Source organism: Pogoniulus pusillus, chromosome 42 (assembly GCF_015220805.1).
Source record: "Pogoniulus pusillus isolate bPogPus1 chromosome 42, bPogPus1.pri, whole genome shotgun sequence".
Lineage (NCBI taxonomy): Eukaryota > Metazoa > Chordata > Aves > Piciformes > Lybiidae > Pogoniulus > Pogoniulus pusillus.
In genome coordinates, this window is record NC_087305.1 from 3821500 (window position 1) to 3837288 (window position 15789).

General features: G+C 53.6%; 1 protein-coding gene across 2 annotated transcripts; it reads right to left on the reverse strand.

Annotated features, from left to right (window-relative positions):
* Positions 1-2861: 2861 nt before the first annotated feature.
* PRNP (prion protein (Kanno blood group)) lies at positions 2862-13302 on the reverse strand. 2 transcript variants are annotated; one of them, XM_064175743.1, is made up of 2 exons: positions 13198-13302; positions 2862-5476 (listed from the first exon to the last, which is right to left on the reverse strand). In XM_064175743.1, the coding sequence occupies exon 2, from the start codon at positions 5472-5474 to the stop codon at positions 4686-4688; it is 789 nt and encodes a 262-aa protein (XP_064031813.1). In that variant the 5' UTR covers positions 5475-5476; positions 13198-13302; the 3' UTR covers positions 2862-4685. The 2 variants fall into 2 exon arrangements, with proteins under 2 accessions (XP_064031813.1, XP_064031814.1); XM_064175744.1 differs by lacking the exon at positions 13198-13302 and adding an exon at positions 11966-12043.
* Positions 13303-15789: the final 2487 nt, after the last annotated feature.

A 15789-nucleotide genomic window follows, 5' to 3' on the forward strand; every position in this document is an offset into this window, starting at 1 on the left:
CCTTTGCTCATCACAGAGAGGTTCCAGTCCGCTCATATCCCTGCAGCCCTTTGCTGTCCCCTCTCGGGCTGCTCTTTTCCAGACTCAACAGCCCAAATTCTCTCAGCCTTTGCCCAGCACAGAGAGGTTCCAATCCCCTCACATCCCCGCAGCCCTTTGCTGTCCCCTCCCCAGCATGTCCCTGCCCTTCCTGAGCCGGGGAGCCCAGCACCGGCCCCGCTCTTCACCATCCCTTCTTCTGCCCCCGCCGCAGGTCGGGCAGGATGCGGCCCCGCGATGCCTGGTGCTGGGTGGTGATGCTGCTGCTCGCCCTCTTCAGCGACGTCACCGGCGGCCGCCGCGGCGGCGGTGGGAGAAGCGGAGGGCGAGGAGGCGGCGCTGGCGGCGGGGGGCTGCGTGGGGGCTTTCGGGCCGTGTCCCGTGGCGGCGGCACCCCCGGGCGCGGCTCCAAGGTGGCAGGAGCCATCGCGGCGGGCGCTGCCGCGGGGTACGGCATGGGGCTCTTGGGGCGCCCGCGGCCGTCCCGCCTGGGTCACGGCGTCCCGGCAGCCCGGCAGCCCCCTCCTGCGGGCGGCTTCCACGCCGCGACCTGGCAGGATATGGGTGCCAAGCGGGGACACCCCAACCGAGCCTCCGGCAGCCGGCACGGCGGCATCGGCCCCGCGCTGCTGCTGGCACCCACCGCCTGCTTCATCAGCCACGGGCTGCAGCGCTGAGCCGGAGCGGGCCCCGGGCGGCCCCCGAGCCCACCGGCAGCATGTCTTAGCAAGTGACTCTCCTGGGAGGTTGGATGTGGCTCGGGGAGGTGGAAGAGATGCTCCTTTGCTGCCGCAGCTTCCCCCTCGCCGGCACGACGGATGCTGTGCCAGCAGGAGCTGGGCAGCCAGCCCTGAGCTCATGGGGCCACCCCACTCGGGAGGTGGACAGATCCTGCAACCCCCAACCTGCAAGAGCGCCGTGAGCAGATCCAGCCCTGCCAGGGTGCGAGGATGTTGGCACCCAGATTGATGCTGGATCAGCCCTGCCTGCGCTCAGCTCCAGACCCCTGCTGCAAGGCTTCACCAGAAACTGCTCCTTTCCCCCCAAAAAAGAGCACTGGGACTCTGGGGGGAGGAGGGAGGGATGCAGGGCGTGAAAATGGACCCCTCCACCTTGCAATAAAGTTTGGCCTTGAGACATCCTCTCTTATATTAACCAAACCCTGCATGTCTAGCACCAGCCCTAGCATCAGAGAGCCACAGGGGTTTGGGTTGGAAGGGACTTGAAATGGTTCCAGTTCCAAACTCCCTGCCACAGGCAGGAACACCTCCCACTAGAGCAGATTGCTCTAAGCCTCATCCAGCCTGGCCACCAACACCTCCAGGGAGAGGACATCCACAGCCTCCCTGGGCAACCTGTGCCGATGTCTCACCACCCTTACTCTCTAGACTGTCTTCCTCAGCTCCGCTCCCCCCAGCTCTAAGCCATTGTCCCTCGTCCTGGCGCTCCCAGCCCTCGTCGAAAGTCCCTACCCAGCTCTCCAGTAGCCCTGCCCAGCCTGATTCTGGAGGGTTCTTTCGGAGCCCTCCCCGGGGCAGGTCCCGGGATCCAGCGCCGGTCTCCAACAGGAGATGGAGCTGTCGGCTCGCTGAGGCAGCTCCTTCCCTCCCACCACGGATCCGTGCTGCGACAAATCCAGTCCCGATGAGCTTCGGACACTGCACATCGGAGCCCACAGCTGAGCCCATTCCTGCTCCAGCTCTCTGCAAACCCTCCAGCTGTGCCTCCCAAAATATCCAGGCGTTTCCTGGCGAGGAGGCATCATTCGGGGCAGGGCGGGGGGGGGGGGCTGTCTTTGTTGGTGGGGATGAGGGCTAAGGAGCGCCGCGGGGTGGGGGAATTTGGGGCAGAGGGTCAGAAAGCAGCCCCTAACATCCCATCACAGTTGGAATTGTCACCACCTGGGAAAGCAGCAGCCCCTCCCGACGCGGCTCGGCAGTTCAGCTCCTGCTCCCCAGGGTTTGACCTTCCTTTTAGGTGGGTTTTTTTCCCTCTCTCTTTTTTGGGGATTGCCTTCTCCTCCCCCCCTCCTTTTATGAGATCTTTTTCCCCTCCTTCGGGGGGGATGTGTCTTTTTCCCTTGCAGGTTTGGTTGGGGTTGTTTGCTGTGGTTGGTTTGGGTTTGCTGCTTGGTTTCTTTGAGGGGGGGGGGGGGGGGTGGAGTTGGTGTATGTTTGGGTTTTTTTCTCCTTCTTTTTGGAGTGCTTTTTCTTCCCCTCCTATGCTTTTTCTGGGGGTGTTCCAGACCCCCCCCAACTTTCAAGAGGAATAGGGAACTGCTGGAGAGAGTCCAGTAAAGGCTAGTAAAGGGCTGAGGGGCCTGAAGGAGCTCTATGAGGAGCAGAGGCTGAGAGCCTGTAGGAGAGCAGCCCCAGAGCACATCTGAGCAATGCTCAGCAAGAGCTAAGGGAGCTGTGGAGGGCAAGAGACTGGGGCCAGGCTCTGCTCAGTGGTGCCCAGTGCCAGGACAAGGGGCAGTGACCACAGACTGCAAGCCAGGAGGTGCCACTAGAAGAGGAGAAAGATTGGAGGGTGCTGGAGGCCTGGAGCAGGCTGCCCAGAGAGGCTGTGGAGTCTCCTCATGTGGAGAGCTTCCAACCACCCCCTGGGCACTGTGCTGCTGGGCAAGCTGCTGTGGGTGCCCTGCTGGAGCAGGGTGGGCTTGGTCTGGCTGATCTGCAGAGCTCCTTCCCCACCCTCACCACGCTGAGGTTCTGTGGTTGCTGGGCTAGGCTGGGGATATTTGGAATTCCAGCAACATGAAGCAGGTCTTGGAGCTTCATGTGAAGCTTGGTCAGGCTCAATGCCATGGAAACAGCAAATGTAAAAAGTCTTTTATTAGACAGAAAGTAGGTGGAGCAAATACAAGAAGGTATAAATGAGTGTGGACTTCCTAGGGGGAGGAGAACTCCCTGACCCCAACCAGCACCTCAGCCCTTATTAGAAAACCTTTGCTGGCTTGGAGGCACTACCATTAGTGGGAGCAGGGGAGGAGAAAAGGTTAACTGAAAATGGTGAGGTTTAGGCCAAATTTAGCAGTGCAAGGGAACAAAGGCACCCACAGGCTGGGGCGGCAGAGACAGCCCGGGGGGAAAATCACTCTTCTGTCCACGGCGCTGCGGGGCTGGGCGAGAGCTGAGTGCAGGAAGGAGGCTGAGGGCACCTTGGGTTCATCCCTTTTAATTGGTACCAGAGGTTGAACAATTAGAAAAGGCTGAGGAGGGTAAATTTCGTGCATGCACCGTGGGGAGAGTCACAAAACACCTGCGTGTCACAAAGCACAGAGGGCGCTCACCTCCAAGCCCTGCTTCTCCCCTCGGCAACCTGGAAGGTTTCTCTCCTCTCTCCTCTCTCTCTCCTCGTTTAAATATAGACACAGATACACAGATGCAGACCTCTTCAGTCAGCTGACACCGACGCACCAAGTCGGGCAGGATGGTGCCCGTCAGTGCCTTGCAAAAACACAGCCAAGAGATGCAGAGGTGCTCCCCCGGGGCACCTGCTTTGCCAGGCTGGGCTCCGCGGGTGCCACCTCCCAGCGTGGACCCAAAGGTGAGGAGCCAGAATTCCACCCCTCACTTCCACAAATCCAGGCGTGGGGTGGCTTCTGTGCATCTTCCATCCCTCAGGCTTGCTTTCCTTGCTGCCACAGCCACCCCCTTCAGCTGATTCCAGTCTCTTGCTTCCCGTTGACCTCCCTGAGCATCCTTTTTGCCGCGTTTTAATGTCCTTCAGCTCAAGTTGCCGCAGCCTGTGCAGGACTTGTCCCCCCAAAACACATCCAACATTGCTTTTCTCAGGGTGGAACACACCAAACGTCACCATTTGGGGGTGGGTTGGTTAGGGGGTGGGGGTGGGGGGCCTTTTTTTGAGCATTCAGCAGCACTTTTGGCCTTGAGCCAGGCCAAGACAGACAGCAAAGCTCAGCTGAAAGCAAAGCAGAGCAAGGGGCAGCTGAAACCTGGTCTGGGCTTCAGCCTTGCTGCAGCAACAGAAGAACCACTTCAAGTTTTGTGTCTCACTGCAGGAGGCAGAGTGCAGGCTGCAGTGTGGGCAGGTCTGGATGTGCAGCAGGAAGGGTGGGACTGAGACTTGAAGGGTTAAAATTGTAACCTGGCAGCTTTTTTGCTTGAAACTCCCCCCCCCCCCCCCCCCATATCTGACCCTCCTGAAATCCTTTCTGTGGGGGTGCATGGGGCTGGGCTGTGTGAGGGGCTGCTGGGGTGCAGCACTGTGGCATGCCCCCAGGGAAAGGGGGTTTGGTGATGGAGGGTCTAAAGGGGCCAGGTAAAACCCTGCTTGTTAGCAAAGAGGAACTTTGGGAACGTTCTTGCCAAGGACGCAGTGAGCTCCTCTCTGCCTGGTCCCTCTCGAGGTGACCCCGAGGAGGAGGAGGTGGTGAAGGCCACTCTATTGGGCATCCAACTCTGCCACACCAGGGACACGTTTGGGGTGGAGAAGGGACTTTTAATCCTGTTGCCTAAAACTGGAGCCACTGGAGGAGGTGCTGGGGAGCCTCGGTGCCCATCTGCTCCTAGGGCTCTTCACCAAAGATGACTGCAAGCAAGACCAGGGGGGTGGTTCAGGAGACAACCCCCTTTCCCCCCCCCCACCATAGGGACACAGGTGGCATCTCAGGGAGCTCCTCAGTGCAGCACGAAGAGGGTGACGAGGAGGAAGGCAGCCAGGGAGGAGTCGGGGAGGTGCAGCCGGATGCCGGACGCCAGGCGGTACTCGCGGTACTGCTGGATGCACATCTCCTTGATCACCTTGGTCACCACCCTGCTCTCCATCTCCACGTCCGTCTGGTTGGCAGCCGTGCCGGCCTCGGAGGCGTTCTTCCTGGCGGCGGGGCCGATGCTGTGCTCCGTCACCGTGATGTTGAAGCAGTCGGCGACGAAGACGTCCTGCGGCGGGACGCTGCCGTACTGCGGGTAGTAGACGCGGTCGGGGTAGCGCCCGGCGTTGGCGTTCCACCAGCGGTACTCATCGGGGCTGTCGAAGTGGTAGTGCATGCCCGACATGGCGCGGCCCATGGCGTAGCCCCCCAGCCCCCCCACCACGGCGCCCGCCGCCGCCGCGCCCGCTACATGCTTCAGGTTGGTCTTGGACTTGGGAGGCTTCCATGGCTTCTGGTTGTAGTAGCTTCCTCCGCTGGATGGGTTGTAGCCCTGCCCCCAGCCCGGGTTTTGGGGGTAGCCGGGGTTGTGGGGGTAGCCTGGGTTGCGGGGGTAGCCTGGGTTGTGGGGGTAGGCAGGGTTGTGGGGGTAGCCCGGGTTGTGGGGGTAGCTGGGCTGGCGTGGGTAGCTGGGCTGGCGGTGGCTGCCCCAGCCCCCTCCGCTGGGTTTGCCTTTGCCCTTCTTGGAGAAGGCGACGTCAGTCCAGGAGAGCAGGAGCAGAGCCAGCAGGCAGCAGGTGAGGAGGTGCCTGGCCATGGCTGTGGGGCAAAAGGACAGGCAGCAGTGTTACAGGCAGTGGGCACAGACACACACACACCCCAGCCCCTGTGCAGGCAAAGGGCTCCTTGCACAGGATCACAGCTCAGAGGATGTCAGGGGTTGGAAGGGACACAAAGAGCTTATCCAGTCCAAGCCCCCTGCCACAGCAGGACCACACAATCCAGCTCAGGGCACACAGGAACACATCCAGACAGGCCTGGGAAGGCTCCACACAAGGAGACTCCACAACCTCTCTGGGCAGCCTGTGCCAGGCTCTGGGACCCTTCCAGCCAAGAAGTTGCCCTTGTGCTGAGCTGCAACCTCCTGTGCTGCAGCTTCCATCCACTGCTGCTGCTCCTGTCCCAGGGAGCAGAGAGCAGAGCCTGTCCCCCCCTCGTGACCCCCAGCCCTCAGAGAGTTCCAGACATTGATTCAATCCCCTCTCAGTCTTCTTTTCTGCAGACTAAGCAGCCCCAGGGCCCTCAGCCTCTCCTCCCCAGGCAGTGCTCCACTCCCCTCCTCATCCTCACAGCCCTCCCTTGGACTCTCTCCAGCAGAACTGACTTCCTGTGATGCACAGAACACTGAGCAGTCTCTTGAGTCATGGCATGGTCTGAGGTGCAAAGCACCTTAGAAAATGCCTTCCAACAAAGATCACCCAGTTCTGACCCCCTGCCATGGGCAGCAGCACCTCCCTCTAGCCCACATTGCTCAAAGCCTCACCCAGCCTGGCCTTGAGCACTCCCAAGCATGAGGCATCCTCAACTTCTCTGGGCAATCTGTCTCAGTGTCTCACCACCCTGACAGCAAAGAGCTTCTTCCTAATGTCCAATCCCCTGCTCTAGTTCCAAACCACTTTCCCTCACCCCATCACCACAAACCCTCAGAGAAGTCCCTCTCCAGCTCTCCTTCAAACACTGGGAGGTTGTTCTAAGGTCTCCTTGGAGACAAGCTGCAGAATGCCCCCAGAACCCAAGCTGCAGCCACCAGCTCTGTACTCCAATGCACATTCAGCCTCCTCAAACTCCCTCCTTATGGTACAAAACCTGTAATTGTTCAGGGTTTGCTCTTTCTCTGCCTCTCTTTCATGCTCCCACCAGGTCCTCTCTCAGCAATTGCCATTTTAAAGTAGATTAAGAGAAGATCTGGGGGGAGGGAGGGAGAAATGCTTGCTTGGGAGGTAAAATTCCACTTCTCAACCCTGCTCCATCCCCTCAGGTGCTATAAGTGAGAATTCTGATGCCCAAAGGTTTGATGGCTGTGAACTGATTTCATGGAATGATTCAGGTTGGAAAAAGACCTCCAAAATGACCAAGTTCAACCTCCATGACCACAGGACTGTGTCTTGCAATGTCACATCTGCTCATCTCTTGAACACCTCCAGGGATGGTGACTCCACCATCTGACCCAATCCCAAAGCTCTTGGGTGCCAGGGCAGCAGGGAGGGCAGCAGGGAGGGCAGGACCCAGCCCTGCCCTGGAGAGGCTTTTTGACCATAGAACAAAACTCAGTTGAGCTTTGCCCAAGTCCTGTTTATGTGCTCCAAGCTTTAACTGGAGAAGAAAGGTTTTTGAGGTTAATGTGTTTGCAACCAGCTGTTTACTCAGCATTCTGCTGCTGGCATTCCAGGCCTGTGCCAGGCATCTCCTACATTAGCTGGCAAGGATGCAGTCTCATTTGCATAGAATCACAGAGCTGCTGAGGTTGGAAGAGACCTTTGAGACCATCAAGTCCAGCTGCTCCCCTGGACCTCACAATCCCATCACTACTGCTGAGCTTCTCCTCTCCCTATGTCTAATCCAGTCCCCAAACACACACCAGGTCTGCAAAGCATTTGGAAAGGGCTTTGGAAAACACCTCCAAAGCTGCAAAATCCCTTTGGATGCCACCATGCAATGCCAAGGAAGTTGAGCAGTTGTTCCCCTTGGGTTTAATCTGTAAGTCCAGCAACAGCAAAGGGTTTCTTTGTCCTGCCCTGGGCTGAGTGATCCCTAAAACACTCCCACCCTGCTGCAGCAGGTTCAGAGGAGGCTACAAAGATCACAGCTCACAGGATGTCAGGAGTTGGAAGGGACTCAAAGAGATCCAGTCCAACCCTCCTGCCACAGCAGGACCACCCAATCTAGCTCAGGGCACACAGGGCCACATCCAGAGAGGCCTTGAAAGGCTCCAGAGAAGGAGACTCCACAACCTCTCTGGGGAGCCAGATGATGAGAGGGATGGAGAACCTCCAGGCTGGAAAAGTTTGGGCTGTTTAGTGTTCTCCTGAAGGCTCCAAGGAGACCTTCAAGCAGCCTTCTGGTACATGAAGGGGGCTACAGGAGAGCTGGGGAGGGACTTTTGCAAGGGCTTGGAGTGAGAGGATGAAGGACAATGACTATGAACTGGGAGAGGAGAGATTGAGAGCAGAAATGAGGAAGAAATTCTTTACAGTGAGGGTAGGGAGAGCCAGGAACAGGTTGCCCAGGAAGGCTGTGGATGTCCAAGGCCAGGCTGGATGAGGTCTTGAGCAACCTGTGCTAATGGGAGGTGTCCCTGCCCATGGCACAGGGGTTGGACCTGGATGAGCTTTCAGGTCCCTTCCAACCCAACCCATTCTGTGAACATCTGAACGTTCCTGGCAGAGCATGGGGGGTGCATTTCACAGCATCCTCGGATGCTTTGGCTGCACTTTGTGGCTCCTGTTACAGCAAGAAACAATTAAGATTCAGGTCCCAGGTGGGATGTTTTGCAGCAATTAATGGGCCAGCTCCCTCATGAGTCACCACTCAACATGGAGGTCAGGTTTAATGCAGGTAAGAGAAGATGCAGCTGAGATGCTGCCCTTAAAAGCACAGAGAAGCAGAGCAGGGCTCTGTTTAAGCCAGAAACTCTTCTGCTGCAGGTGAGTTATGGGTTTATGGTCCATAAAAAGCAATTTAATCTCTCTTTGGGTTCCAACAGTGATGCTCTCTCTCTCTCCTCCTCACCTCCCTGCAATAGATTTGGTCTTTTGTCTGGATTTGCTTGAATTAAGGTCCCTTAATGTCAGAATCTTGTTCAGGATTGTTAGTCAGAGGCTTCATTAAAAGAGCAGAGAAGAAGTTCAGGTTTGGCTCTTGTGTCCAGGTCAGGTTGTTAGAGATCTCCCTGCTGGCTACAGGGGGTTGGACTGGATGAGCTTTAAAGGTTCCTATCCCATCTGTAACCAGTCTAGGATAGGGGGAGGAAAGCCAAGTCCAGGCTGCCTGCTCCTGGAAAATAAACACTGGGATGGCTCCTAGAAAACACTGGGGTGCAAGCAGCCTGCACCCTTAGTGTGTTCCTTTCTGCTCCCTCACCCCCCCCAGCTGCTTGGAGCAAGCAAGGCTGGGATCAGTAGGTGAAAAGTAACTGGGATGGGTGAACATTCCTTGCAGAAATGAAAATATAGGGAATAGGGTAGGGAAAAAGGCAGCAAAGGGGCAGTTATTGGTGTTTTGGGGGGCTGCAAATGATAATAAAGGAATAGAAATAGCAAGAAACATAGAAGCAAGAAGCAGCTTCTCCTGCTGGGAGTTGCAAGGGGGGTGTGGGGGGGGATGTGGATGAAAATAAAAGGTGGTTAAATAGTAATAAATCTTAAAAATATAAGCAATAAATCTAAAAATATAAACAATAAATAGTAATAAATGTTAAAAATAGAGAAAATAAATATATTAAGTGGTAATAAATATAAAGGACTAAAATAAGAAGGAACATAAAGCTAAGAAGCAGCATCTGCAGGGGAGTTGCAAAGGGGTGGGAAGGGATGGATGAAAATAAAAGATGATTAAATAGTAATCAAGATTTAAAATATAAGCAATAAATCATAATAAATATAAAGATATGAACAATAAATAGTAATAAATATAAAGAAAATCTATTAAGTGGTAATAAATGTAAAGGACTAAAATAAGAAGGAACATAAAAAGCAAGAAGCAGCTTCTGCAGGGAGTTGCAAAGGGTGGGGGGTGGATGAAAAGAAAAGATGATTAAATAGTAATAAATATTAAAAAATAGAAACAATAAATAGTAATAAATATAAAAGATAAATAGTAATAAATATAAATAAAATCTATTAGGTAGTAATAAATGCAAAGGACTAAAATAAGAAGGAACATAAAGAGCAAGAAGCAGCTTCTTCTGTAGGGAGTTGCAAGGAGTTGGGGGAGATGGATGAAAAGAAAAGGTGATTAAATAGTAATAAATATAAAAAAATAGAAACAATAAATAGTAATAAATAGAAAAGATAAATAGTAATAAATATAAATAAAATCTATTAAGTAGTAATAAATGCAAAGGACTAAAATAAGAAGGAACATAAAAAGCAAGAAGCAGCTTCTGCAGGGAGTTGCAAAGGGTGGGAGTGGGGGGTGGGATGAAAAGAAAAGATGATTAAATAGTAATAAATATTAAAAATATGAACAATAAATAGAAATAAAATCTATTAAGTGGTAATAAATTTAAAGGACTAAAATAAAAAGGAATATAAAAAGCAAGAAGCAGCTTCTGCAGGGAGTTGCAAGAGGTGTTTTGGGGGGGAGGGATGAAAAGAAAAGATGATTAAATAGTAATAAATGTTAAAAAATAGTAATAAATATTAAAAATATAAACAATAAATATAGATAAAATATTTTAAGTGGAAATAAATGTAAAGGACTAAAATAAGAAGGAAGATAAAAAGCAAGAAGCAGCTTCTTCTGTAGGGAGTTGCAAGGAGTTGGGGGGGATGGATGAAAAGAAAAGGTGATTAAATAGTAATAAGTATTAAAAATAGTAATAACTTTAAAAATATAAACAATAAATAGCAATAAATATAAATAAAATCTATTAAGTAGTAATAAATGTAAAGGACAAAAATAAGAAGGAAGATAAAAAGCAAGAAGCAGCTTCTGCAGGGAGTTGCAAAGGGTGGGGGGTGGATGAAAAGAGAAGGTGATCAAATAGTAATAAATATTAAAATAGTAATAAATATAAAAATATGAACAATAAATAGTAATAAATCAAATATATTCAATGATAATAATTATAAAGGACTAAAACAACAAGAAACATGAAGGCAAGAAGCAGCTTCTTCTGCAGGGAGTTGCAAGGGGGGTGGGTGGATGACAACAAAAGATGATTAAATAGTAATAAATGTTAAAAAATAGTAATAAATATAAACAATAAATAGCAAAAAATATAAATAAATAAAATATATTAAATAGAAATAAATATTAAGGAGTAAAATAAGAAGAAACCTAAAAACCAAGCAGCAGCTTCTTCTGCAGGGAGTTGCCAGGTGGAGGGGGGGGGAGGGGATGAATGAAAATAAAAGATGGATAAATAGTAATAAATATTTAAAATATAAGCAATAAATAGTAATAAATATGAACAAATCAACGATTTTAGTCCTTTCTATTTATTACCACTGACTATAACAAGAAACACAAAGCAAGAAGCAGCTTCTTCTGCAGGGAGTCGCAAGGTGGGGGCAGGGGGGAGGGGATGGATGACAATAAAAGATGATTAAGTAGTAATCACAGTGTCAGAGCATTATCAGGGTTGGAAGAGACCTCACAGATCATCAAGTCCAACCCTTTAGCACAGAGCTCAAGGCCAGACCATGGCACCAAGTGCCACGTCCAGTCCTGCCTTGAACAGCTCCAGGGACGGCGACTCCACCACCTCCCCGGGCAGCCCATTCCAGTGTCCAATGACTCTCTCAGGGAAGAACTTTCTCCTCACCTCCAGCCTAAATCTCCCCTGGTGCAGCCTGAGGCTGTGTCCTCTTGTTCTGGTGCTGGCCACCTGAGAGAAGAGAGCAACCTCCTCCTGGCCACAACCTCCCCTCAGGTAGTTGCAGACAGCAATAAGGTCTCCCCTGAGCCTCCTCTTCTCCAGGCTAACCAATCCCAGCTCCCTCAGCCTCTCCTCGTAGGGCTGTGCTCAAGGCCTCTCCCCAGCCTCGTTGCCCTTCTCTGGACACGCTCAAGCATCTCAATGTCCCTCCTAAACTGGGGGGCCCAGAACTGGACACAGCACTCAAGGTGTGGTCTAACCAGTGCAGAGTACAGGGGCAGAATGACCTCCCTGCTCCTGCTGGCCACACCATTCCTGATGCAGGCCAGGATGCCACTGGCTCTCTTGGCCACCTGGGCACACTGCTGGCTCATGTTCAGGCAGGTATCAATCAGCACCCCCAGATCCCTCTCTGTCTGGCTGCTCTCAGCCACTCTGACCCCAGCCTGTATCTCTGCATGGGGTTGCTGTGGCCAAAGTGCAGCACCCTGCACTTGGAGCTATTGAACTCCATCCCCTTGGGCTCTGCCCATCTGTGCAGGCAGTCAAGGTCCCACTGCAGAGCCCTTCTGCCCTCCAATAATAAAGATCAAAGAATAAAACATCTCACACAGTGAGGTGCAGGGGTGGGGGGTGGGGGGGAGGGAGCTAAAAAGGAAAGGAGGATGGCAGAGCCCTGGAGGATATCCCAGCGTGGCAACACCAACCTGCTCCTTTAACTGCCTTCTCTGGGCTCTAAGCAACAGGGCAAAGCTCTGCCCTAATTACTGAGCATCTCCTGGGGCTGAGCATCTCCTGGGGCTGAGCTTCACCCCAGAAAAAAATGGAGTTGCTAACCCAACCCCACCCCCCCCTGCATGGGGTGGGGACCGGAGCGCCACATCCTTGGGTTTGAGGAGAAGCAGGAGGAGTTTGGGTTGCTCTGCTGGGGGAGGATGCTGGCGGCGCCACCCTAATGTTATTGCTGCGCTGTCAAACGGCTCTGCAGGTGTTTTCTCCCCGCTCTTTCTGGAGCTTCCTTCCTCGGTTTGTCCTCTCCGTGGGCAGAGGTGGGCAAGGAGACATCGATCCAGGTGGTTGTGGCAAGGACGAGGAGGAAAAGCTCCTTAAGGGCAGGAGGGGGAGCGGAAAATGGAGGCTGCGAGGAGCGCTGGCAAGCAGCAATTAACCGTGAGCAAGGCTGGCGAGAGGCGGCCGGGAGCTCGGAGAGCAAAACCAGAACCCTGCTGCCAAAATAACCGCGGCACCAAGCTCCTGACAGCGCCCTGGGGTGGGGGGGAACGGAGGAGAAGGAAGGAAGGGAGGTGGGGAAAAGGGAAAGCGATGGAGCCATGCGGAGAGGAGAGTGGGAAGATGCTCGGGAATGGAGGGGTGGGGATGGAGCCTCCTGGCCGCGCAGCCGAAAAATCGAGGCTGGGGGAGGTGTGAGGAAGAGGATTCTCAAACTGCCTCCAGCCCTTCCACCTCATCTGTGGAAATTCCTTTTCTCTTCCCCCCCCACCCCACCCCCGTCTCGTTTTCAATCCCACAAACGAGGGGGGAGCAGAGATGGGAACCCTAAGAAAGGACAAATCCCCTCCTGGCAGCTCTTGGAGAGGGGAAAGAATTTCTCCTTGGGGAAGGGGTTGAAACGTGGGTTTGGTGGGGGTATTTGGGGGGGGGGAGGAAGATATTTCCCCCTCCCTACCACCCCCCACCCCCCCCCCTCCCAGCGTCAGCTCTGAACCATCCCCGAATAAACAAGCAGCAGGAGGAAGCTGAGCCCTGGCTCTTAAGGAGGACACTGCAAAGGCTGTCTTTAAGCAGGGAGAGGAGGCAGCCCCCTCCTTCCACTGTGATGCTGATGGAGGTTAAAAGCCCCCAACAGCCTTACCTCTGGATTTATCCCATCCGAACCCCCTCCCCCCCCACCCCGTGTCCCAGTTTTCCCAGCACTCACCAGCTGGGAGCTCGTCGCTCGCTGGGTTCGAAGTGATTCAGCCTCGGCCGCTGCGCTACGAGGAGGAATAAATAGAGAGAGGGAGGAGCTGCGTCCTGCGCAGCCCTGCCCCGCACAGCCTGGCCAGCATCCAGCCCTCTTCCCTAAGGAATACCGAGGCAAAAAAAATATGGGATCGACTCATATCGTCCCTTAGGATACGAGTGGAAGTGCTGGGGGATGAAGGAGAGGACTGGGAAACGGCAGCCTGGGAATGGTTTATGGAAGAGGCACTGGTGGGAATGGTTTGGGAATCTTGGGGGAATAGCAGGGTTTGGGTGGGTTGTGGAAGGGATCTCAGTGGGATCAGCAGGGCTCAGGAATGGCTTGGGAATCTTGGGAGGATTGCAGGGTTTGGGTGGGTTGTGGAAGGGATCTCAGTGGGATCAACAGGGCTCAGGAATGGCTTGGGAATCCTGGGAGAAGAGCAGGGTTTGGGTGGGTTGTGGAAGGGATCTCAATGGGATCAGCAGGGCTCAGGAATGGCTTGGGAATCCTGGGAGAATGAAGACTTTGGATGGTTTGTGGAAGGGATCTCAGTGGGACCAGCAGGGCTCAGGAATGGCTTGGGAATCTTGGGAGAATGAAGACTTTGGATGGTTTGTGGAAGGGATCTCAGTGGGATCAGCAGGGCTCAGGAATGGCTTGGGAATCTTGGGAGAATAGCAGGGTGTGGATGGTTTGTGGAAGGGATCTCAGTGGGATCAGCAGCATTTGGAGCTGAGTTGGAAACCCTGGGAAACTGCAGAGTTCAGAGGGTTTATAGAGGGAATCTCAATGGGATCAGCAGCATTTGGAGCTGGTTTGGATCTCTTGGGGTCAGGGCTCTGGCAGAGGAATGGATGCTTTTAGCAGTTGGCTGCTGCAGATCCCAATCCATTATCCTGTGGACCATGCTCTGTGTGATGGTGGATAGGAAATAAAGTAGACTCAGACCCTCAGGGGAGAGGATGAAGATGTGTCTGGAATCTGTCTCATACCAGAGCTGGATAAGGCCTTGAGCAGCTTGGGCTGGTGAGAGATGTCCCTGCCCATGGCAGGGGGCTGGAACTGGATGGTCCCTTGAAGGTCCCTTCCATCCCAACCCATTCCAGGATTCTATGACAGCCCAGAGCAGCCCAGGATGTTTGCATGGTGGTTGGGAGATGCAAATGAAGCATCTGAGGGTAAAAAGTTCTCCTGGTAGGAAGCCAAGAGCTGCATTGATCTCCAGGGGAGGTTTGGCTCTTCCTCAGCCACAGCTCAGGCAGCAAGGGCTAGGGGATGGAGGAAATAATGGGACATTAAGTGGGAGAGGGGATTGTGCCAGGTTAGAAGGCATTAATGGGATGGGGTTTTCTTGTAGCAGATGGAAAACACTGCCTGTGGTTCAGTGAGGAGCTGGGGAATGACCTCAGAGCTCATCTGACCCTGATCATTGATTAGTTTCTTGGAGCTTTGATTCATGGAATCACAGAATGGCTCAGGCTGGAAGAGACCTCAGAGATTATCTACTACAACCTCCCCACTATGGGCAGGGACACCTCCCACTAGCCTTGCCCAAGGTCTCATCCCACCAGGTCTTGAACATCCCCAGGGAGGAGGCAACCACAACCTTCTTGGGCAGCCTAATCCAGAGTCCAACCACCTTGGTACTGAAGAACTTCTACCTAATACTCAGTCTAAACCTCCTCTCCCTCAGCTTCAAACCATTGCTGTGCAACACTTTGACTTACACAGCTCTGGGCTTGGAGGAGACACAGCTGCAGCTCACAGAGGCAGGGGAAGGCATTAAAATAGGATGCATGTTTTTTGGGGGAGGGGATTTGGTAGGGTTGGGAGATAAGGATGAAGGCTCAAGGCCTGTCCTCATCCCATTGTTGATCCCTGGAGCCACTTTGAATTCCTCTTGGGAGCCAGAAGTCTTTACCTGCACAGTTGCTGTGTTTTACACTGCAGCACTACCCAGTTCAGGGGTCCCATTTCCCCTTTGCTCTTCACAACCTGCAAGGTCCTGCAGCTGGGTCGAGGCAATGCCAAGCACCAATCCAGGCTGGGCAGTGCCAGGCTGGAGAGCAGCCCTGAGGAGAGGCACTTGGGGGTGCTGCTGGAGGAGAAGCTCAGCAGGAGCCAGCAGTGTGCACTTGCAGCCCAGAAAGCCAAGCAGAGCCTGGGCTGCAGCAGCAGCAGTGTGGCCAGCAGGGCCAGGGAGGGGATTCTCCCCCTCTGCTCTGCTCTGCTCAGACCCCACCTGGAGTCCTACATCCAGCTCTGGAGCCCCTGGGCCAAGAGGGCTGTGGAGATGCTGGAGAGTGTCCAGAGCAGGGCCAGGAGGATGCTCAGAGGCTGCAGCAGCTCTGCTGTGAGCACAGACTGAAAGAGTTGGGGGTGTGCAGGCTGGAGCAGAGGAGGCTCCCAGCTGACCTTCTTGTGGCCTTCCAGGACCTGAAGTGGGCTCCAAAAAAGCTTGGGAGGGACTTTTGAGGCTGTGAGGGAGTGGCAGGAGTGGGGGGAATGGAGCAGAGCTGGAGGTGGGGAGAGTGAGGCTGGAGGGGAGGAGGAAGTTGTTGAGCA